Below are 25619 nucleotides of genomic sequence, written 5' to 3'. Positions count from 1 at the left end.
CTTTAGGACACAGTTCTAAAGAGGCACAGATTTGGACATCCACTCATCTTTTTATGAAAAAAAAGATCATTGATAGATCATTGGCAGTAAATTTTCAATTCCTGTTGTCACAGTTTTCCTACCAAAGGAAGACCTACAAAATGTCCTTTTTATTACAGAACTGAAAAAATCATTAGTTTGATAGTTGCACACTGTTTTCCAAAACCCACAAATATATCTGAAAAAGATTCACCCTAGGAAAAAAAAAAAATCAAGGCTGAGGAATAATTTCACAGTGTAACTTTGTAACGAGTCCCTTGAGGAAATATCTGTTCCTTTTGTTCCCCTCTGCAAAGCTATGTAATTGATTCCTAACTTCTGTGTTAACGCTGCCTATTCCTGTCAGAATCCCTTCGGAAATACATTAAAGTAACCAGGAATCTCTCCTGATGCAACCCCTTGAACGCTGGAATCTGGGATTCTCTGACATGCATGACATTTCAGGCAGTGGGCCACAGTGGAAGCCTCAGTGCCAAAGGGCTGATAAATATTAATGTAGAAGAATAAAGTATACCAAATTATATATTGGAATGCAGAGCAAACCAGGAAACTGTTGTCTTTTATAATGAAAGACGCTCTCTTACAGGCACTGTTACATTCCATTAAAAAAAAAAAATCAAAGTATATTTGCTATAGCATGGTTTATTAAATTCTTATATCAGCTTGCAAAATTTTAAATGATGACAGGCAAGTGTTTTCGAAGAAAGGATTTGGTCTTCATCAGGATCGAGAATTAGTTTGACTCTGCCTGACGTTTCTATCCCTTTTGCTGTAAACACACAGAGTAATAAAAGAAGAATGAAGGAGAAAGGATTTGGCCCAGCTCCTGAATTATACCCCAGTGACTCTTACAGAGTCGTGCATGAAAGTTTGCCTGCCTGGACAGAGCCAATGACATCAGGTAACCTCTCTTCAGCAAACAAAAATGGAAAAGATGTGATTCAGTTTTTACCTATGGTGCCTAATTAACCTTAATTAGGGTTGTGTTGAGGGATCTTGAGCAGCTTGCACATGGATATCTGCTTCCTGATTGTTTTTATCTTGGGGAAAGCTTTCCTTTGAGAAAGGAAGATTTCCTACCACAAAGAAAAATGTCCTTATGAAATACATATGTTCGTGTTCCAATCTAAATTTAAGAGAGGGTACAGGTAAAACATCCATGTTTTTAGTGTTCCCCCCTAGTCAAATGGTTTCTAAATAAAAGCACTAGAATTACAGTAAAGAAGATTCTCTAGTCTTCATAATTAAATTAAGAAAAAAAAACCTCTAAACATCTCACAATTTGGGTATATGTTCTCTGAAATAGCACTAAAGTCACTAATTGTTTTCATCACTGATTTTAAGCTTGCTAACCTGATAACCCTAAAAATTAATCAACCTTGGCAGCCACACAACGTACTGCAAACTTCTCCTCTTCCGCTATGGGTCATCATCTCAAATTTCACAGTTACAGACACCATTGCTGTATTATGCACATTCTTGACTTTATTACACACTGGGTGGCAGTGTGGAAGGCTTTTTGTTCAAAATGTCCTTTATGGGAATAACTTAATACAAAATTGCAAAGTTAAAAATAAGAAAAAAATTATTTTAATTATTTAACCCATTAGATTATAAATAGTAGAATACTTAGAAGCAGGGGGGTGGGGGCGTGGGGAGTGTCTCCCTGCTTCTTGTTTGAATGGCACTACTTGAAAAAAGACCCTGTTTTAATTAGATTATAACTTCAGTGCTGCCTAGTCTGAAATTTTTCATATTGCATATCTGCCTTAGAATTTTCTTTCTTTGTGGAAAATTTCAGCTAATGTAATTTAGCTATTTCTGAGAATGCAGCAGAGACAAGAACAGTATTCTGCTGTGTCAACAGACTTGTCATGACTTCTTGTTTTGAAATCTGTAGTACGTCTGTGTATTGCAGCAGAAAATAAAATTTGGAAGTAAACTGGCTGTGTCTGGGATTAAATGAAAAAAGGGAGACTTAGACATTGGTTTGGGGGGGAAACATTTGAAAGCAAACAAAGTCCCCAGCAGAAAGGGACATTTGATCCATTCACGTCATTCATTTGATATATGGAAGTCCTAGATTAAGTTGAAATTTGCCCTGAAAGCTTTGGGTTTTTTTTTTTCTTGCCCTTTTCATAGAATTCCTGCATCATAATAAGTAATAAGGAAAAAAATTTAAATCTTGTTTCTCAGTCCTCCCACTAATTCTTTTTCTTTGTTTTTGGGCAGTGCAGTGAGGAAATGTAAGTTGACATGTAGAAGGTCTGGAAATTCAGTTACAGCTACAGCTGATGGCTTTGGGAAACATGTCATGGATATATACATAATTCTATGTATTTTTCAAAGTCCTGAGGCAGATACTCAACAGGAGAAAATTCAGGCTAAACTGCAATGGATTTTTAGGGCCTTAAATCTTTCTCTGTCTCAGTTCTTTACTCGAAAATTTGGGAAGACAAGAGCATCTTTCTTCCCAGAGGGCACTGTGAAGATAAACTCATCATTTATCTGTGAAACATCCTGGGTAGTCCAGTGAAATTCACATGGAAACGCACATGTCCTTTCCCAGAAGGATTTGAATGGTACGTCAGATATAAAGCCTAAACACAATAAAGAAAACATAATACTGATTGATGCTGTTCATGAATGAACAGTGTCCAAATTGTATCACTGAATGCATCAGGGTTCTGGGTAAAAGAAGTAGATTTAATGATATATACTTGTACACCAGGCAGGCAAAGTTTTCTGCACACAAAAAATACACTGGCATTTCTTAAATTCTTTGTATTTCTCTAGTGCAGTTATCTGTTACACCCAAGAAGCTATTTAACAGAGCATGTATTAACTTGCAGATAATAACATTTGCTATATTATGTTGAGGCAGTTTATATTTTGAAAGTTTTCAAAATGTAAAAGACAGGCAGAAAGACACTGACATCATCCCTGAGTTCGTGAAGGAACATCCCCCCTTAGACATTTGATAGCATATTTATCTATTATGCGATTTTATATTTTCTTCTGAAGCATCTAGTATTGACAATTGTTGGAGACAGGATATTTGACTAAATGGATCATTAGCCTGATCATTTCCCCAGGTTTCTACGTGAACTGAGGATGCTATAGCATCTGAGCCTGACAAGCACATATGGAGACAGCTGAAATGGAGTGAGAGTTTAAATCACTGCTTCGTCTCCCAAACAAACAATGAGACAATGCTGCATGTAAGTAGAGATGCTAAAAGCAGTCTCTGTCCTACAAGGAACGTACAGGAAAGATTAATGTAAAATCTTGACATGGTATTTTTGCCTTCCCCTATAATGACATCAATAAACATCTTCAATATTGATTTTTGCTTATTATTAAAATGGTCTAATACAAATACAGACATTAAGCCAGATAAATGCAGAGATCAGAATAACTGTAGCCAAGAGCATTTAGACCAGAAATGCTACCAATTACTACCAAAACTAGCAAGCTTGACTAAACAGAACTCCATATAGCCTTCTGAATGAGGACTTTAAAAGCAGGATGATCCCGGATCTCCATTTGGTATCATACCCTACAAAAACTTCCTTAGGCCTTCTAGTTGAGCCTGTACCACTCAATATCCCTTCTCCTTTGAAATGTCAGCACAATCCTTGTTGAAACTGTGCCTGTGACACAGAAATGACCTTTCATTCTGAAACAGGACAGTAAAATAGTTTTTTCAAATACTTGCAAATGAGTTATTCTCAGTTTTGTGAAGGTCGCACAATTCCTTCCAAACACCATTGTCTAATGTATGTTTCTTGTTAAATTTCAGAAATTACTTCAGCAGTGCCAAAAAAGATTTCTGGATTTACCTGTTCAGATTTAATCAAGCTCTGTCAATGAAACAAAATCTTGTGAAGGTGGGACTGTTTTACCACATAGTAGATAGAGAAACAAGCTAAAATATTTTCTATACTTGAATATCAAAAATAAACTGAAAATGCATACTCCAAAATAAAAACACGATAGCTTTATTTCTGAGAATAAACAATACCTTTCTCCTGTCATATAAGGCATGGTTATCCAATATCATCTTCCTTTCATGAGTAGCGTACCTCCGCAAATCACGTCCAAATTGCTGTAAAAGATATAGCAAATATGAGCAATTCTGGCAGATCAAAATTGTTATCCTTTGTATAAGAACTGCAACACCAAGCCAAATAATAAACGAACATGTAAAAATTACCTCTATTAAAAGACAATAGGCTGAAAAAATGGACCATCTGAAAGGACAATGTTTTGATAGGCAATGGTCCATCATTTCAGTTGGTTGTTGTGAGAATAGTTGGGTACTGTATGAGAAAGTAATCTTATGTACAGCCTATGATGGGCTCCCACAGTCTGTGTGGTGAACTATCTCAACAGGGTGTAGGAGCTGAGGGAGGCAGAGAAAGATGAAGTCATTACCTACTCAACTAAAGGGCCTCACAAAGTGCATTTTTAGTGTAGACACCCACAGAGTTGGGAGAGGGGCTTTTAAGTAGCCAAACATTTCCAGGATGAGAAGGACCCCGAAGTCTGCAGGACTTAATCCAAGGTCCAAATAAATACATTTTATTATCTCAAAACAGAAAAGTGACTGAAGTAACTCATCAGCTCAGCAGGAGAATACATCAATTGCTGCATTTTGCCTGGTCTAAAACTCCCTGCTTCCAATTAACCTGAGTAGAACAGAGTGGCAATGCACCTGTACTGCTTCTAGCACATCAAAAAGATCGTTCAGAGGAGGCTCAGGAGCTCTCCATTATACCATGTAATCACTCCCTAAGAAAATGAACATCAGAAGACAAGCATGTAGAACAGATTAAAAAATAATTCTGTCTGGAAAGAGATTAATCATTTGAGTTTTGAGTTTGCATTTAGATAGATTTTTTTATTTTGAAAATATTGTACTATTTTATATTATACCCACTGACTACAGTGTCTATTGTGAAAGTAGCTATCAAGTTTTCTTAACTTATTAAAATGTCAATCAAAACATATTTTATTCTAGTTCAAAACTATTGTGTAAATTTCAAAATTTTCCAATGTTTTACAATTTAAAACATTCAATTAAAATACAACTGAAAGAAAACATTTTCTCTAATCCAAAAAGAAAGATGTCAAATTGTTTTCAATTTCCTATGAAACAAATTAAGTTCCAATTCAGAACATCTCTTCTTCAAATGTTTAATTTCCTGTAAAATTCTGTGATACTTTCCAAATCATCTCTCTACTCAGTAACCATTTAAACTGCTTGTTAACACTAGTATGATGTAAAAAGACAACGCAACTGACTGAAAATCTAGCTCTTCAGTCCATGAACCTAAACACTAAGTTCGAGGAAAATAGATGTTAACTCCTCCAGAGACATCCATAAATGTCAGTGATGAGTTCATCAACTCCAACCTATGATCATGGGTTGATGACAGCATGAAATGTGATGTGTGGAGAGAAGGAACATTTTTTTAAAATCCATGAACTCTGAATGGTCCTGCAACAGCAAAAATAGGTTAGCGATGCTAAGAAAACGTAGACTGTTGTGGTTACTTACCCTGGAGCCTGTCCAGCCCAACAGAGCATACGCATATTGCTCAAAGGGGGTTATGACCAGATCTACGCGGATTGCCTTCCAGTCTTTGACTTCTGCCATATCAAAGTTTTTTGACGTGTTGTAACTGCTGTTGTCTATTCTTGGCTGATATAATTTTAAAATTGCAAAACACTTCTGAAAATTATCCATGGCATCAACTTTTCTGCTTGGTAGCTGTTCTTTTACAAATGTTGATTCGATGATATCACAATATAAGAGTAAGTCCTAAAGGGAAGACATTGCTCACATTGAATTGCTGGACTGGTTTTACTGTAATTCCAGAGTTTCTAGACAGTTGTTTTAAAAAATTAATGTAAAATGCAATTTCAGTAAAAACACAGAACTGTGCAGGGCCAAATCTGGGCTAAGTGGAGAAAAGAAACAGCAGGAACTTTTGGAAAAATATTACAAGATCCTTTGAGGGAAATCTGCAGTAGGTAGTCATCTGATAGTGGTGATGTCCTGCCCTGTATCAAGAAGACAATATTTGCAATTCTTTCCCTCCATCCTTTCCTCCTAATCCTTTTGGAGTTGATGTCAACAGAAATTTCTGAGTAGGGATTGATGCTTTCCCACGCGACAGACATCTAGAGAAACAGATTAGTCCAGAGCGCTGTCCTGCTGACAGATTCCAAACAGAGCATTTGGACTGTGTCTGTTGTGCGAGATTTCCTTGTGACAAGGTCTGGAGCCTCCAGAGATGTGGAGTGGCCCTGCCCATGCCTTTTGTTTGAAGGGAGTGCACCAAAAAACTCTTGATCCTCAAGAGCCAGATTTTATTAAAGCATAAACAAGATTTTCTTTTTATAATAAAGAACATTCAGAGTAAGAAAAATGGAAGTTGTAAATTAATTCCTTCTAATCCAGCACTGTAGGAAGGGCTGGGTGGAAGGAGGTAGTGCTTTCTTCCAGCCTTGCTCTGTAGCCAGCACCCTTTCAACGGCTCCCGGGGTTGCAGTAAACTCTGCACTATCCCCTCTAGGCCCTTAGGAAAAGCATCCTTCTGTCATTCCTAGGCCTCTCTTTGTGCCTGTTCTTTGCATTTCTAGGCAGCTTCAAAGGCTACTGATTTGCTGGACATCTCAGACTTACCCTGCACTCCCAAAGCTTCTTAGAGCTCTGCATGATCAGCTGCCCTCAGGTGAAGTGCAATCTCCCCTCACCAGCCAGAAAACCCCTCATCGCCCAAAGCACAGCACCTGGGACAAGACAAGGAGCACCATCCCTCTCTCTGCTGCCCAGCACATCCTTTTTAAAGAATACAAAATATCAAATGCACAATAACAAAGAAATAAAGCAGATACTGCCCATCACACCACTTTCTTCAGTCATTCTTGAGTCTTCAGAATAGAAATGGAGCTTCATGCATAATAATATAACAATGCTCAGTGTCACTGAAGCCATCTCTAGCAGGAGGGCTCAGCTGGCAAAAAGATTTCGCTTTCTGAGAGTGGTTCCACATGATGAAAACACTTAGATGTATGCCTAAGTCCTGGTACGCTCAGCCTTTATTTAGCTTTTATAGATTCATAAAATATAGGAGACCACTGTGACTGCCTCCTCTGAGCTCCTGATTTCACAGAAAGTAGAGACTTCTGAGATTTGCCTTTGCAAAAGAAATTTAACTTTGTTATAAAGATTAGCAACAATAGTGCATCAATCACTTTCTTCATAGTCTGTCAGGTGCTTCATTGCTATTACTAGAAGGGAAACTACTAAGCTGAACTTCCTAACTTCATGTTCTGACTAGATAAGCTCATTAGTTTTCATCTTCAAGATCAACAAGACTACAACTGTCACATGTCTTTCCATATTTCCTTTTACATTTCTTTAAACCTACACATTGATCAAACCCACTTCTCAGATTTCTCACTGATGAAATGAATAGACTCAGTTTCTTAAAATTTCCATCATCAGGATTTCTTTAGGTCCTTGGATCAATTTTTTGTCTCTCCTTTGAACTCCCTCAAATGTCCACATGTTCTCCTTCCTCTGGAATTCTTATACTAGTCTCACCATAAAAAAGAATGCCTCCTGACTTTTAGTTAACATATCCCTTAATAAATGGTAAAGAATCATATTCATTTTGTGGGTTTTTTTTTAAATTGCAATATTGAGCTAAGAGTGTATAGAAATGGTTTTATTTGATGGCTGTCAATGGTTAACTACAATGGTCTCCAGGTCAGACCTTTCATGAACACAGGTAACAATGAACTGATATTTGGAAGAATATCCCCATATTAAACACCAAGTTTTGATTCTTTCTTTTATATAGTGCAAGGGTGGTAACTTTACATGATAATATGTTAAATACCTTAGAGAATACTTTCCAAGAATAAAATTACTTTTATCACTCAGAGCTATAATTCTGACCAAAAAAAAGCATAACAAAACCACATAAGATATGATTTCCATGAAGAGACCGTGATAGGTATTATTATATTTATAAGCCTTCAGGTTTTTATTGATGATAGTTCCAAATTAACGATCCCATTATTTTACTGGGAATCAGTCACAGGCTGTTTTATGGGCCAATCTTTCTAATGATAACAATTTGACTTGCATTGACATTCTTTCACTTCTTTGGAATTTTTTCCTGATTTTGAAGATTTATTATAAACTAATGTAAGAACACTCCTTCTGTAGCTCATTCTCTTGGATTACTAGTTTCCAAGTCTGCTGATTTTAAAATGCTTAATTTTAGCAGGTGCTCTCTCACATCCATCTTTAAAAGAGATAGTAATTTTTTCTTAATTTTACCCCAACGTCACAAGGCACTGACGCTTGCTATTTCCAAATATAGACTCAAAACAGCTGTTGAATATTAATGTGTAACTGCTTATTATCTCACTCTTTTTGATGAAACTATGCCTGCCTTCAGGTTAATTTTGTTGCTTTTAATGCTAAAAAATGTTTTTAATCTCATTGATCATTGACCATTAATTGATGACTTCAAGCTTTTATTAAGCACTGACATTCTTCCCATTGTCTATAAAAATCTTCTAGCATCAGTGCTTTCTCATCTTTTGCTTCATTTTCTTTTTTTTCCTTTGAGATTTGGGGCATTACATAGCATATCCCAGAATTAATCTAAATAATTTAATTCCCTAGGCAGAATCCTAACTAGATTAACTTTTGGTAAAGTCTTATTTTATGGTTCTAAGTACCTGCATTTCCAGTACCCTATGCTGTTTGTAGACAGTGTGCTCATATCACCAGATTTGCACATTTGCCACAGTCTATATCAGTGTTTGTGTCCTCTTTGTTCAAATGAAGTTGAAATCTCCTCAGTTTTTTTGCAAGAAATTAGGAATTAAAGCCCATCTTTAGATGGACTACAAAAGGAATGGAATTCCTACTGTAGGTGGAAAGTCTTAGTAGGTTTTTTTTTTCTGATCGCTCGAGAAATCCAGCAAGATTCCACAGCCTGCAGTGGTTTCTCTCTTCACGGGCAAGCAGATGAGCACCTGGTGAGTGTTTTGTCTCAGTGAAATCTGGGGACAGTTGCACATGGCCACCAGTATCCCATATTTGGATTTTTAGCCTGTAAGCTCTTGAGGAGATGCGATTATGTATTACCTGTGTGTCTGTAATAGATAAATTGGCCTTGACATAACATGCTCAGGCCTTTTAAGACATTCATTTTTAACTTTTAGTCATACACTGTATCCTCTGCTTCATCAATATTTTCAATATAACACTTAGCTGTGTTATCATCTTATAGATGATCTCTTCTGCATCAGCTTTACTTATTTTTCAGAGTCATTTTTTCCAGCTTGCTACTCATTACGGGAATATATAGTTGTAAATGAAATGACATGTCAGTCTTTGCTGTATTAACCACATTGAAAATGAAGAAATTCCCTTTACCTAAAGTCATCCTGGATACCTACTCAAGGTCCTCCCTTTGAGATCTCTCAGCTGCTTGAAGAGTACAAATTCTACCTGTTAAACCACAGCATTTAAAAATGGGTCCCTTTTCTCTTTTTTTTCTCATCCTATTTTCATATTAGGAACTTCAAGGGAACACTCCCTGGGGTCCCTGAAATGTAACATCAAGCAAAAGTTATAACAAATCATTATTGAAGCCTTCCTATTGCTGTTGTCCCTTGCTGACTAGGCCATGTCTTCTACTTGAATACATTTTAGGTATTTGCAGTTGGCCACGGTTAGCAAGTGTGACTAGAAAGATATTTTAGGACTACCTCTTTCTGGGTCATTCTGTAGTGTTTTTTCATAGTTTGTTGGCTGGGCAATTTCTAAAGCTAATAGGAAGAGCATGAGAGGATGTAGACCACTGTAAATATCTACTTCGCTTAAAAAAAATGCAATTAGGCAACAATTACACAAGTGCTGAGTTCAACAAGCAGTTGAAACCTGATTCAAAGCCAGGATATCACCTTTAAATAGGAGCCAAAGCCTAGGTCAGATCCATTGGGATAATGTTTCCAATTAACCAAATTTGATTAGGCACTGGACGTCACGCTTACCCCATAAAGTAAAGCTGAAATGGCACTTCTGTACATTTTGAAAAAGTATTGCCTGAAGGGGCAGTCAGTTACAAAGATTGTGTGAAATTTTGGCTACTGCTAGCTGCAAAACAGCAGCCTTCTCATTACTCTGTGTCAGGGAATCTGCAGTTCTTTGCAAATTTCAGCTTGATCTATACACCATAAAGTGCTGTAGATCTTGTTTACACAATCAAATTTTAAAATGTGGGCATTTTCATTTCTCAAATTTACAACACCATCAAAACCAAATGTATTTTTTTAGGGCAGTTATGTTAACACCCACAACAATTTTCCCTTTTTAGAATGATTATGCACTTTTACTTAAATAGACTGAGTGCTGGCACATCAATAGCATTGATATTGGAGTAAATCCATAATCAAACTGAGGAAAAGTGTGAATTTTTAGAAAAATATGTAATCAATAGCTGAAAAATCAATCCAAATATGGTCATTAGCATTCTTTGTCATTTTTAATTAAATGAAATCCTATCCTATTTTTAATGTTACAAGCTGTCATTTTTCATAATTGTTGGTAGCTGGATTAATTCTGCTAAAGCTAAGTAGGACCATTTTATGCAACCTGAAAATGTAATCCAGTATATTCTTCTGAAATGTATTATGTTGTTGCTCTTAATTCCCTTCTAAAATGGTTTAATAAAGTGAAACTGCATTTTTTTTTTCAGTGCAATATCTATAGCTAATCCAAAATAGGATGTAGGTATGTAAGTTCAGAAAAATCTCTACCTAGGTGAGACAGATGGAATTCTATAACGTGGAACAGCTCAAGGAACTGATGCCTGGGAGCAGTCAGGCCTGTTAGGGTGAGGAATCATTAGCAATGGCATCAAAGGCTTGATCAACAATACAAAACTTTGCAGCTGCTGCATAGCCACACAGCTGCCTTGGTTCCTTTTTCATCTTGACGTTCCCTGTACATTGGAATAGTCTAATTCTGGACATGTCCTGAACAGCCTGGTTTTGACAGCAATGGACAGACCAGCACCGAAGTCCAGGAGTGAAGATGTTTCCCTCTCTCTATGCCATAAGCATTTTCACTGGTGAGCAAGAGAAATTGATAGATAGATAGATAGGGACATATATATACATACTTACCCACATACAGATATACAACACACACCAGAAAGACCAGATGTCATAAGAAATGCCACTGCTGCCTGGATCTTCACTTAAAACATAGCAGGAAATTGAACACTTCTGCCTACTTTATGCAAAAACTTCACAAGCAGGACAATCAGATTGAGCCCCATTCTCTACCTAAAGCAACTTAAGCCAAGTTCTCACATGTCCAGTGCTCGAACCACCACCATGCAATAGTCTATTTTAGGTAAGAATGTCCTCAGCTCCTGCTGAAGCTGAGCCAGAATGCAACAAAAAATTCATAATGCATTGAGTCAAAAGGTGCAACAATATGTGTTCACAAGGAGCTCTACATCCTTATGGGCAGAGCGTTCATCTGAAAAAAATAAGCTCTTTGTTCCGGCCTCTTAACCGTTTCTGTATCTTGTCTTAGAAACAGGTTTTGTTGCTGCTAAAATCCAGATGTCACTCGATAATGAATGTGCTGCTGTTCTGTGAACCCTGTTTACAAAAAAACTGTTTCCAGCAATGAAAAAGTGAGACCAGTTACTTGCTCTTCACCATCCACCTTAATGGGACATCAAGCCTTCCCCTTCCTGACCTGTTCACCTCAGCAAGGGTGAATAATGGAGTCTAAACCAGACCACTAATATACTAAAATAAGTAAGCACAGGCAAGCATCTACATTCCTCATTTTCCTAAAAGCCAAAAGAAAAATGCAACATTATACTCACATGAATACAAAGGGAAAAAATGAAGAGTGCAGGAATGCCTGTAGTAACGGTATCTCTTCCTTTGTTGAAAGTACATATGTAACAACAGGAACAGTGCTAAATATAGCTATATAGGTTTTTAGCAAAAAATGAAAATGTCTTTACACAGTATGTGAATGAAGCTGCATCAACACAGATGGTTCAGCCTGTTTGCCCACGGACTTCCAAGCTCTAACCCACAGAAGTAATTTCTTACTTTCTTTATGAAGCTTTTTGGAACCATTAAAACCATAACCCGTGTGCTGCATTGCAGCTTTTTCGTTTGCCACTCTACTTTGAAGCTCAATGGAGACTCTGTGTTCTGTGTTCGTCGACCCATTTATACCTGGTCATGCTGCATTAAAGAGCATGATGGTGTTGATTTAACCACTTACTTTTCAACATCTTTCAAAGGATCTTGTTACATTAAACTTTTCAGCTAAGAAAAAGGCCCTTTTAAACTATTTAAATAAGGCTGAGGTCCATAGTTTAGACGTTAAATATTGCAGAATCCTTCACTAAGAGCTGCCGAAAGGAAGTCAACATCGTGACCTCAGTGATGTTCTTTGATGAATTTGGGCTTTGAAGCAGTAGCACAAAAGTGGAAAGCTGTGAAGCAGACGACAGGTGTACTGTGAAAAAGTATAAAAGTGCTTTAGGTTTGGGAGGTTTTTTGTGTTTCCCCCCTCCCCCTTAGAAATCAAAGGTAATAAAAAGGCAAGAGGAGTATAATTCCTCTCTTTCTTTTTTGCATTTTGATTTTGCTGGCAGCTTATTTTTCAGTAGTGCCAGTACAAGCCTGTATATTACAACTGCCACAGCATAGAGGCAGTATAGCTGGTAATATAAGCCATAAAAATTCTGGAGGACAAACAGAACAGAAAATATTTGTCCATAGCTTTAAACAATCCCCAGCTTGTTTGGGCTTGGTTTCTACAGCCATTGTGCATCTCCCCTTCTGGTGTTTTCTTCATGCTGGGATTCCTAGAGGAATCCTAATCTTTTCATCAAATCCTTGGCCACCCTTGACCTCCCATACTCTCCCTGCACTCACTTCTGCCAAATTTTATCCTTAAAAAAAAAATCAGCAAGAACAATTTATTTTCTATTTCTTTCCTTTCAATTCCATTTAATGAAAGCGGCTCAGAGTGACCTGAAAAGCTTCAGCAGTTGCCAGACTTCTCAGATCACAGCCATTGTTCTCATTAATGTAAGTGGAGTGTGATGGAACGGGAGAAGGAATGAAAGGCTGCACTCGGGGCAGGCTCTAGCCTCAGCCTGTCATCACTTTTCCTTTCTGCTGTGTGATAACTAACAGGATTTTTGGAGGACCCACACACGGCTTCCTAGAGGTTCAAGTCTGCTTAAGAAGGTAAAAGGACAGCTTCCAAAAAGAAATGCAACTTTTCTCAGAATAAAGGGTGTAGAATGACTGAGAAAGAAACTTTACATAAATAATAAAAATATAAAAATAGAGTAGCTCCTCATCACTCATTAATTGCCACAGCTTCGTTGCTTTTCATTGGAGTATGATAAATTATACCTGCTAGCAATCTACTTCAATACATAGACTTTCCATAGAGAATTAGGATGGAAGTCACAGAAATCTAAAAAATAATAATAATCTGTTAACATTTCAAAGACCAAAAGTCAACTGAAGGAAGAGGAATTCAGCTAAGGTGGTATTTTACCAGGAAAAAACAAGTTTGAAGCCCTTCCATTAAAGCCAGTTGAAAGGTTTTGACCACCTTGAAACTGATAACTTTATACAGTCAGATAAGCTTTTGTCTGGTTCGATGTTTTTAATGTCTTTCACATGTTAACCCATGATACATTAATTAAAGTACGTAGTTCAAGAATCAATTCAAAAGCATTCTCTCCAGGCAATCTGCACTGAAAGCTGACTTTACTTAGCAGAGGGGCATTTGGTGATTCACCTCAGACAGAGTGTTGGGCTTTTACTTGTTGAAATGGACTCAGTTCCTTTGAACAGTACAGGTAGTAAATGTTGAAAAATACCTTAGCTGGCCAGAAAGGTAGGAGAAGAAAAAAAAGCTTATTATTCCCAACATACTATATTTCTGACCCGGGAATATTTTGAGGTACCTGCACCTGTTATAATTCAGACTTTTCTAACTTTAAAGCTGCTTGAAACTGAAGAAAGCTGAATAGAAAAAAAAACAAAATCCTTAGATGTATAATTCCTCTGCAAAATATGTGCATTCTTCCAAACCCAGACATCACAGAAGACTATGTCAATTTTGATAATATTCCAATGGAAGCCAGGAAAAATGCTAATCTATGGGCTGAAAGGAAGCCAGAATTCCAGGACTTTGGTACCTAAGCTTTCAGACTTGCTTACCTCACACCATGAGGTCGCCCAAATCCGCTACTCTTACAGCTGGAGTTCCCTGAAGTAGTTCCCCTTGGGAGAACCTACTCCCATCTCAAGGACTAATTAAACAAATACAGTTTTGTTTCAAAGTATAAAACCAGTTTTGATGTGTCACTCAAAACTCCACCTAGCTTGATTTCTTACCTCTGACTAGCTGCATATTCTTAGGGTAAGATATAACAGAATGTGTGTAGAGTACTTCTGATATAACCTTCAACTTTAGCATTCAGAGCTGGAGGGTGCACCTAGATCATCGTGATTAATAACCAAATAGAGCTATATTCATTTCAAAATATTGCAGTCATCTGTAAAACGGAGTCAACATTCTTTAAGCACTATGTAGGCTTAATTCAGTGCTGTTAGAATATGTCTTTTTTGGCCAAATGTTATTTAGTTCATACCTGCTTTTTCCATAAGTCAACAACTTTATGCAGAAGTTCTTCATCTTCTCTTGGTCCTGGATTGGTGATCAAAAAATCTATATCATGTCCAATCTTTTTACCCCTAGAAGCAATAAATAACAAGAAGACTGAAAGAGTTAAGTTCCTGTTGAATTTCACACTACTTTCGAAGAGAATATTTTTGCTGCATTATAAAAAGAGTTTGCAGCATAAAGTGATAGCAATGTTTCTTGAAACATAATCAAAATGGAATCTTCTATTTCTTTTATCAGGTCTGTCAGGGTTCTTTGTTAAGCAATAATTTAAGCTTTTTGATGTATTTTCTCTGTTGTTCAACTAGATACTGCAGATCCATTTGGTGATATTAAATCTCTCTCTTCCCCTTAAGTCCCAGAAAAGAAGGTTTCAGTCATCTTCGGATAAAAAAAAACATAATTAAATACTGTAGTACATATTATGAATCCAGTACAGTAACAGCAGATAAACTTGCCAGTCTGACTACTGCAGGCTTAAATATTCTTCTTTAGCTTTTGATGGACACTTTAATGAACAAAACTGTGATTGTGAAGAATTTTATTGTTTCTTTTAACGGCAGACGTAAAATTTCTGAGTATTTTATGTTTCTTCTCTTTTAAAATATAACAATGCTTTTTGCAGAGATTGAGCTTGATTTTCTTTTTGAGAACAGTTCAGCCTTAATGTGACTAAAGCTTGTTTATTACACCCACTAAGGATTTCACAATTAAATCCATATGTATAAAGTTTAATTGTAAATGTTCTTAATGAAAAATTATGTCATAACCTCTTGTTTTTCTTCATTTAAGTCTAAGCATTCAGCTTGCCTTTCATCCACTTACCAAACGTGTTAAACCTAAGTCAGATTATGATGTAGCTATCATTGGAAAACAGGCAAAAGCATGCTATCGGAATGTTTCTCTTCAGAATTATAAAATGTTTGAGAACATCTGAAAATTTATCTGAGGATTGCAGAACCAATACAAGGTTTTCATTTTGGTCTAAATACTGCAACAGGGACGGCGTACACATCTATTTATTGGCTGTAATCAGGCCCAAGGAGAAAGGAGCAGAGGAGATATTTCTGCAATGAGGTGCAGTATGCAGGAGGTGGAGTAGGCACCTGAAATCTGGAGTAGTGGCACCTAAGTGTAGTGCATCTCCAAATTTTTTGCTTATGTTCTTGGGAAAAGTCTGCTCTTGCTGATGTTCACAAGGGTACATGATGTTATAGCTCAGGTGTGTTTCAGTTCAACACTGTGTCCAGTATTCAGAGAACTTGTGAACTGTTATACAAGCAGTGAAAATGGGAAGTGTACAAAACAAAGTATTTGCTTTTCTGTATGTAATTAAATAGTTCATTCTCTTAAAATAGTGCATAAAACTGAATCTGATTTCTTAAACTTGGAAATTTGTAGGAAGAGAACTGATTGGCAGACATGTCAACTGCCATTTGTATGACAGGAAATCATCTAACTGATGGGTAGTTGAAGAGTGTTAGCAGCAAGATGTAAGGAAATGAAAATCTAGGTTTTACATTTGACAAGCAGTCTAACTCACTATAATGCAACTATTGTGCCGTGTCTGCAGCAAAGTCAAAACTGCTTAAACAGGTGGAAATGATTTCAAAAGAAGTTTCAAACAAAGCATCAGTCTGGGCTTAGAAACTGAACAGCAATTCAAACTCAAGAAGTTAAAAAACATTTAGTATTCCATGTAACACCTTCTGAGTTATTTTGTAGGATGACATTCATTATCTCTTAAATTACCATAATAATCCAAAGCTCTTACATAGCACTTTTTACTCACATGTCTCAAAATGTTTTTTCAAAGGGAAGGAATTTACTATTCCTATCTTAGAGATGCAGAAAGTGGCATAAGAAAACTTGCCTAAAATTATTTAAAAAAAAAAAAATCAAAGGAAAAAATTGGAAGCTGATGGAATTGGGAGCTGATTCACGATTCTTCCTCTGGTACTCAACACAAACGTATTTTAGGTTAACCACATCTACAAAATCCTGCATCAATCCAGACATAAAATCCCAAGAAATCCAAGGTATTTCACTGGCCATCTATTTCCCAGGACAGAGAGCATTTATTGAAATGCTTTTTATTTGTGAAGTTAGTGTGTTTAAATCTCACACAAGAGCACACAATATAAAATCATTGTTATTGTCAGAGTTATATTTCAGCTTCTCTTTGAACTAATTCACATTGGATTAATTTCTGACTGAATTCGTCAGGCTGTTACTGGAACATTTAGTCTAATTTCCACTAATACTCTTTACCAAATAATGTATTTCACCCTAGAAAAATTTATTACCTTCCTTAAAATAGAAAAACAATCTAGTAAATTAAAAAGCTGTATAATATATATTGCTCATGGCTTGTAAATCTTGCAAAAAGATGCAGTAAAGTGCACGTAGATTCAGACCATCATCTATTGAAGCTGAAGGGAACATGGCCATTGATTTCAGCAGAGTAGGGCTTTTCACACATATGTATTTATATATTCGTGTGTGTATACATACAACCATGGGTATTCATAAAATTACATAAAGGGCACATAGGATGGGATAGTGCCAGCGTGCTCTGTTCCCAGCTTAGGAAGTACATAAACATATATATTTGTTTATCAACAGTTAAGTTTATATGGACATCAACAGTTCATTGAAGCTGAAGCTAGCTATACACCTAAAGACTAGATATGATACAGGACTTGATTATATACAAGTTAAACACCGTGGTGCCAGTCATCTGGTCTTCCAACTGGATATGAAAACCCAGAACTCATCACCTGATTAAGTGCCTCAGAGATGAAACCTCAATCTCTTATTCACTCCTGACACTCGCCAAGAGGAACGCTGCAGGCTGCGGTCTTTTTCAAACCCCATTCCATTCAAGAGAGCAGGTTCTTTACACAGTGCTACAGATGGGCTCCATCATGATCTAGAGACTGAAGGGGGTTAACTAAGCATCATTCACTTAAAATTAAGACAAACACTTTCTCTGAAAAACAATCATCAAATTGATGCTACCAGTGCCTGGCTTTGTCTTGCATTTGGTAGCCCAGTGATTGGTGCAGTGATTCCTCATCTTTTTATTGCCTTATTTTTCTCAGTTAGGAATATTGGCAAAGTTCCTGCTTCGCAGGAAGGCATCTCCTCAGTCTCCTCTCCTTCCGCCTTCCACTGGGGTACAGTTCCAGGACCAGAGTTCGGACATAGCCTTTGGGTCCATGCCAGCGTCCACAGGTTATTTACTTCCTTGTTATTAGCTATTGGATTAAAACCACTCCTCCCAGAAGGAGAACACTGTTTGATGTTTTCACAGACAAGTTATTTGTCATCCACTGGCTGTTAAATACATAATACAGAGCCAGTGCTTGGTGCAGGGAGCAGAGTTTTAAGAGTTCTCCTCTACAGAGCCAGTGCTTGGTGCAGGGAGCAGAGTTTTAAGAGTTCTCCTCTCTAAATGCACGTCCTAGTCAGTATGCTGCATCACATTCTCTTCCTGGCTCTACAAATCTCCTATTTTATACTGCGGGGTGGCATAAATCCACCCAGGCTAGTGATTTTAGCACACTAATGGATGGTGGGAGATGAAGGGATTTGATTCTGGCATGCCACTGCCTACATACTCTAATCACAAGACTTTTATATAAAATTTGAGTGCTATTTTAAAAATAAAAACAGCTGCAATTTTAGAAAGAATAATATACATCATCCTAATGTGTATGAGAGTTGCTCAGAGCTTGTCTATTTTCTAGGCCTCCTGTGAAATGAGAGTGATAATCTGTCAAGTTTCTAGATTCTACCTGAGCATAAGCAGGATCTGGGAAATTATTTGCTTATACCTGGAAATGCTGGGGCTGTTATAAAGCAAAAGCGTAGGTGCCCCTAGGAGCAGAGCAATCGGGGACATGACTGGGGAGTTCAGGTTTCTGAGGCTTTGAACAGGAAAGGAGATGGATTCAAGTTTTGGATTTGCTATTCAGGTCCGCTTACATCTTCTTTTTCTTTTCTTTAAATGTAAACCTAAATCCTTGTTGGGCTGGAGCTATAAGAAAACCAGCACCTTGCAGAACAGAAATTGCAGCTTGGGTTTTAACCTAATAATTTATTCAAGCCTGGAGACTATAAAAGACAGAGCACTGTTAATTAGCAGTGTTCAATTCTTGGCTGACTAAACTTGTATAAAGCTGGTAAGTGTTTCTTTGTAGTCAATTAATTATCTTTAAGGTTGTTAGAGTTTTCTTTTTTGCTGTTTTTGTTTTAATACAAAATCTAGATTCCAAGTTATCAAACATAACTATCATTATGACTAAAACTTAAATATATGAATGTATGGCAAAGGATAATCATATTGTCTTACTCTACAAGGGCAACATCTGCATGATTAGACATTTTAGAGTAGTATGTGCGCAGAGTATTTTGAAATCCCACGATATTATATAATGGCTAAGCCATACCAATGACAATTCTGATAAACTGACTTTAGTTGAGGAAAGATGAACTGACATTTCTTTACCACTCACAAAACTTCACTAATGGAGGAGCTTAAACCACTTTTTTGCAGCAATGAGTTATGTGTCAAAACCCTGAAAACCATTTAGCAATCTTTGTGCTTATACAGAGTTCAAGTGGATACAGATGATTCTGTATTTCCATGTGTGTGCTTGCATTAGGTAAAACTGTAAACTTTTCTTAAGCTTGCAAGCCCTTGAAGTGCGTGAAATACAAAGTGAACATCAACAGCCTATGTTTATCAAAGTAACTGCATCTCCTGCTTAGGCATATTTCTAGGAAATATAGGCATCAAAGTAAAATCACAGACAGCACAATACCTTTGGATGGATCTGTCATAAAAACGATTTATTATTACCTTTACTATTGACATTGTATTGTGCATAGAAGTATTACTCAGAAGACTTCTCAGTGTTGCCAAAATATGCTGGGCTTTGCCTTCTAACCAAGGAAAAGCGTTTCTCCTTTGAAATGCTGGAGTCTAAGTCCTAGATTTGTTCACCACCATCTTCTCTATCAGCTCCCTTCAATTGTGAGGGCCCTTCTCCAAGAGCAGTTCCCTTTCTTCAGCTATGGTCAGATGTATCCAAGTCTGACATTACTCACAGTACACACGCACAGCCCTGTATTTTTCAGCTAAGCTTGCTGTACTGTAGTTTTTCTTCACTGGCTTCCTCTATCTCCAGCTTTATTTTAGGTCTTTATAATTTTGCTCTACAATATGATTCCTCCCTTTTTTCACAATATGGATAATTTATTTTTAAAAGTATTTCATGCTCTACTGCAGTGACATTCTAACTCTTGTCTGCTTAGCATTCAGAGACCATGGGAATGGTAAGGAGGAATACACAGATCTAGGTATTTTTTTATTTCCCTGGAATTCTTTCCTAGCTTGATTTTACAGGCTCTGGATTAGATTTTCTTTTCTTGTTGGGTGCACCTCACTTATTGTTTCCCACTGATAGCTCTTTAAAATGTACCTGTTAGCTTCCAAGTTCCTAGAATCATATTCTGATAGACGTAAAAGTTTTCTCTCATTTGAGAATCCGACTGATACCCTGCTGTGGAATAAACCAGGATGAATAGGATAAATCCTTGGATAAAAGTCATCTGTGAAGTTCTTCAAACCATTAAAGTGATTAACTGAATGGCCTAACTGCAGTACTAGATGATCATAAAAATGACTTCTGACTTTAAAACCTTGAAGACTATACTAGATTGGTCTTTGGTTTATTTAGGTTATTTGGTAATGGGTAACTGTGATATTTTGCTTTACAGAGTGCATTTTTGTGTTTTCAGAGGATCAGACTTCATTCAAAGTGGGATTATAATAGTTTTTACAAATCCTTCTCAAGCAAAACTCTGACTTCACTTCTGTGTGAAAACAGTTCTCAGGTTGAATGATTCACCTCGGATCTGTCCTTGTCCGCTAAATAACAAATTATTTGCCTGAATTCTAATTAGAAATGCAAAGTGAACTTTGCTTTGTTGGCTAGAAATTTTGGACCAGGAATCCAATTTAGTATCAGGCTTTCCAGGGCAGTCTAAAATACTCTTTCTTCACAGCTGCCATAATCTGTAATTCAATCAACTCTCAAAATTGTCATAGGAAGGGCACTTGAACATTCTTTTTGGGGAAGAAGGCACTTAATATTCAGAAGAAGAAAAAGGTTTTCAATAGCTGCTCAGAAAGATCATCAGAGATGACTCTGGCCCACTGGCTCTGCACTCTCAGAGCCTGGACTGGAGGCAAGCTGGCCAACTTGTATTTCTGTTTCTCAAAACAGATGGAAAATTTACAAATAATTTGGTTTTTTTTCATTTTGTAACAGCATAGCCAAGTCTCCATTTATTAAGCAAATCCTATCTATTCCTTATTCAGACAAAATTCTTGTGGGCATAATGATAGCATTATATACAAGTGTTGAATGAGGTTGCATATGTGCTAAATCCTTCAGTATTTACACACGCATACCAAACGTTACACATGAGAACACTGCCACTGCTATTGGAGGCATTAACCACTTGCATGAAGTCAAGCATATATATTTAAGAACCTGGAAGACTAACAACTAACAGGTGCTCATTTCCAACATCTGATCAACTATATTAAATAATAAAGAAGCATAAATTTATGTGGAGTTCCTGGAATGAAGCAAATTAATTGCATATAATTAATTACATAATAAATCTTCAAACCATACACTCATTTGACTGCCACAAAACATAACATAATGAAGTGGGGACAAATAATGGAGAACAGAAACAGATTTGGCATAGACATTTCAGGCTTCTTTCTATTTGATTGAACCTTTTATTCCTGTTAAAATTGTGGGAAAATATTCGTTGTGGACAAAGGCATATGAACTCTTAAAATTGGATATTGGCTAATGTTCTGAGTTAGTCTGATGAAACTGGATTGTATTTACTAAAAGAGTACATTTATGATAATAGTAATATGCAGATTTGGCAGATTGAAGTAGTTTTTAAAAATGTTAATGGATGTTTTACCCATATAATTTGCAGCCTTTACATTGCATAAGAAAAAACCCATAGCTGTGAAATAGCTTCCTGAGAATGATTGCTATCAGGAAAGACAGCAAAAAAAATCAGGCCATCAGGAATTGCTACGCAACTAATATTCACCACAAAACTGGTAAGATTTTTAAACTCTCACTTTCCTGACCATTTTATTGTATAGTTGCATTTTGATACAGAAAGCTAGGAAAATCAGTAAAAGTAATCTCAGACCAGAACTACATAGAGCGGGCCTTAGATAGCATGTGGAGAGTGTGCACAAAATATCAGAGGATGTAACTCTCCCTTCCTTCCAAAGAGCTCAGATAAAAAGCAATACAGCTGAAATTCATTTGTATAGCAAGCTGGATACTAGCTAAAATGCTGGAAGCCGATTTAAAAAACTGACAAGTCCTTTATTTGTGGAAAGAAATATGGGAATTCATTACATGTTAAATTAAGTGTCATCTTCTCTGCATTCTTTATTTGGGAAATGCAGGGAGGACAGCTTCTAGACAGACATCCCCAAGTGATTTGAAAATATGTGAGGCCATTTGAATATTTCCTTGAATGTAAATGAGCAATATGCATAAACATCTAGGAAGACCAAATGCAATTGCTGAAGTGATGATTGTGTGGCAATGGAAAAGGGATTAAATGTTGCAGAAGAATACACACAGCTGAAGGAATGGACAAATTGTGATATAGAACAATGAACTTTTGTTTAAGCAGCACAGAGAAAGCTTGGATAAGTAGCAGAATCACTCCTTTTAGATATAGCAAACAAATAATTTATAAGTACCATAAAATGCATGTTCCTGAGGGAAAACTCTAGTAACCGCAGTGTGCATGCATAACGAAACATGTAATTACAGCTATAATCAAACATGCACACACATGTTCAAGCATACCTAGTTCAAAGATTTCTTTCTGACTATTGTGATACTGATGCCGTATTTTTACTCTAGGGAGGTATCTCCTACACTGGGTCTGGTTTAGCTCCCACTGTACTGGCAGTGTAGAACTATTATTTGACATCAGTTGAGTTTGACCAAATAGAAATGGCATAGTAATTCTGTCTCTAATAACCGCAGTCCTGATTAAGGTACCTCTACTACCTGTCTCCCACCAGCATGCACCTTCTCAGAAGAGGAACAGAAATTTTTATTCCAAATCCCAGGTATTCTGCATGCTTGTGGATTTGCTTATTAAGCAGTCTTTGCTGAGACCTTGAACAAGAGATGGACAATTTCTTACAGCCAGATATTAAAATAATTCTGAGTTACTGTCACTCAAACTGTGAAGAACTACACATTTTTCTTGTATAAACTGCATTATAAAGAGAAAAAATCTTTAAGCTGGAAGTACTGGAGTGTGACAGTGCTACAACTATTACATAGAAGGTAAAATCCTGGACTGTTTAACAGCCAGAGGAGAAAAATTCCACTGATTGAAAAGTAGTCACAGATTTCATTCAGCCAAGAATAATTCTTGGCTATAATACTACAGGTTTTCAAAACCTTCTTCCATAATGTTCCATATTCAGGTATAAGTTACTGGCAGTTTAATAAAATATAAAGGCAAAGTAGACCAATAAGTAAAATTCTTAGAATATTTTGCCTGGGTGAATTTACTGAATTCAGAATTTAATCAGAAATTAATTATTTCAGCACACTTTCTTCTGACCTTCTTTCAGGTCTGAAATCTGGACCTAGAGTAAGTGGCTCTATTGACTCAAAAGGACATTGGTAGATACACATTTAGCACACTGACAGGAGAGAACAAGGCACTTTCCAAGGAAATGAACAGAACCATATCTATGCAAGGGTTTCTGCAACAGTGATTTCATGCTGAAGGATTTTGTGGAATGGAAGAAATGATAATGTTTGCAACATTCTCATTTCATTTGCAACAAGAACTGGGTAATAGCTAAAAAAAAAGTTAGAAAATTATCTTTTTTTTGTGACAAAAAGGGTCTTCCCATTTACAATAAAATGCTGTAACATTTATTTGAAGTTATTTCCTCAGAAACTCTCAATTACATATTCTGGTCAATACTGTAAAAAGTATTAACAACCTAAGTAGCAGCGTACTATCGTAAATGAACAGCTAAACCCTGTACACCACACATAAGCTGTTCTTCAAATCACTGTCAGCTTTAGCTCAGCAGTTTTCCTTAATATTCAAGTCAGCTTCACATTTTCAAAACAACATTTAGATTCAACAGTGTCAATGCAATTGTGGTTCACATACATATAGGGTAGGTAGCAAGAAAATAAACTCTCACTGAACTGCAAAAGCAGCTCAACCAAAGTTAACAACCCAAAAACACTGACACAGAGCAAGCAGAGGCAGCAGAATGCAAAAAGTAACTGTTCGCAAGCCTGACTCACACTGTGCGATGATTACTTTGTCAGCGGAGGGAGAATGGAAGAGGGAACATTCAGCCAGAATAAACTAGGGTCACTCAAACGTGCCAAACTCTACCACCAGCTTCACTTGCTCTCCAGGTGCATGATCTTTACACCTCCACCTTAAACATGATGAAGACATAAGATTGATGAGGATGCCAGAGGCAAGATACCATTTTATAGTTCATCAAATTAGATAGTCAGAAGGCTCATCTATCCCATTTATCACATGAAGACATACTAAGCTTCCCAAAGGTTGTAGTTTTTGGAATCATAGATCACTCTGATTCCAGAATTGAAACTCAGGGAAGCCTTCCATTGCAGGACTGGGGTGGTAAATAGGAAGAGAGCGCTGTATAGATTATCAGGTTATTTTATGCAATGGATAATTACAATTTCTAGTTCATAATTTTGCCCAAGGTTATTAAAAAATGAATGATCCTCCCCACCTTACATTGCAAGCATCTATGGTGGGTGTCATTTGTTATCTCACTCCGAGTGAATGAATCCTAACACGGTCCACAAACGCAGTCAGTCCCTGGCTTTCAAAAATAAAGTAACGTGCCTGAGGCAATGAGGATAACAATAAAGCAAGATCTGATCAGGGCTCTGTGGAAGACAGATATGGGTATGGGAATATCTGGCTTCTTGGGATAACTTCTGCTTTCCTGGTTTGTTATTTGAATTAGATCCTAGCTGCCTTTGAAGGCAGTTTGACACTAGTGGTTCCCAGCCAGTGTCAAAATTCATTCTCTTTTCTTTCTAATGCCATATAGGTGGTAATGTACGATAAAATACCTGTTGAGATGAGAAGCGCTGGTGTGGGAAAATACTTGCACAAATATTTTGTAGCTGGACTCTGATTTTAGTACCCGGCATTTCATTCACCCTACTGGATTTAGTTTGCACAAGCTGATAAAAATTGAGTGTTGAATATTTCTGGAAATGGAAATACAAACTGACTGAAATTTTGTATTCCATATCTGGAATTCTGGAATTCCTGTCCCTTGAGGATTAATTCTTCCCTGAGTGTACATCACAAGGCTATTTTGGGGCATAATTAATATCTGTAAGATGGTTTAATACAATGCTGATTAATGTCTGAAATAGCAATAGTCAAATTAAATTAACTGAAATCAATTCCGCCACCAGCAAAGACAATTAAAATTAAAACTGAATTAATGATATATTTAACTGAAAAGATACCATGCAGTTATGAGAGATAATCTGACTCATTTTGAGGCAATTTGTGGGTAAAAAAAAAATTGCTGTTGTAGCTTTGTCTGCAGAATTACTTTTCCCACTGATTTAAGAATAAAATAACTTTAGATTAGACTGTGTCTGAAATGAAA

General features: G+C 36.8%; 1 protein-coding gene across 2 annotated transcripts in view; it reads right to left on the bottom strand.

The window, feature by feature from the left end:
• Positions 1–25619, bottom strand: part of DNTT (DNA nucleotidylexotransferase) — a 99454-nt gene that overhangs the window by 22608 nt on the left and 51227 nt on the right. Inside the window, exons 9-12 of one of the 2 annotated variants that reach the window (XM_075154770.1) lie at positions 14799–14901; positions 5603–5866; positions 4064–4147; positions 1850–2639 (exon numbers count right to left, since the gene is read on the bottom strand). In XM_075154770.1, the coding sequence (XP_075010871.1) occupies positions 2544–2639; positions 4064–4147; positions 5603–5866; positions 14799–14901 (547 nt within the window). In that variant the 3' untranslated portion in view covers positions 1850–2543. Of the gene's footprint in view, positions 1–1849; positions 2640–4063; positions 4148–5602; positions 5867–14798; positions 14902–25619 lie in introns of those variants that run through there. The other variant, XM_075154771.1, reaches the window with a different exon arrangement.

The sequence above is a fragment of the Calonectris borealis genome, chromosome 7, assembly GCF_964195595.1.
Source record: "Calonectris borealis chromosome 7, bCalBor7.hap1.2, whole genome shotgun sequence".
NCBI lineage: Eukaryota > Metazoa > Chordata > Aves > Procellariiformes > Procellariidae > Calonectris > Calonectris borealis.
The sequence above is the reverse complement of the archived record's forward strand: the minus strand, read 5'-3'. Positions and strand labels throughout refer to the sequence as shown.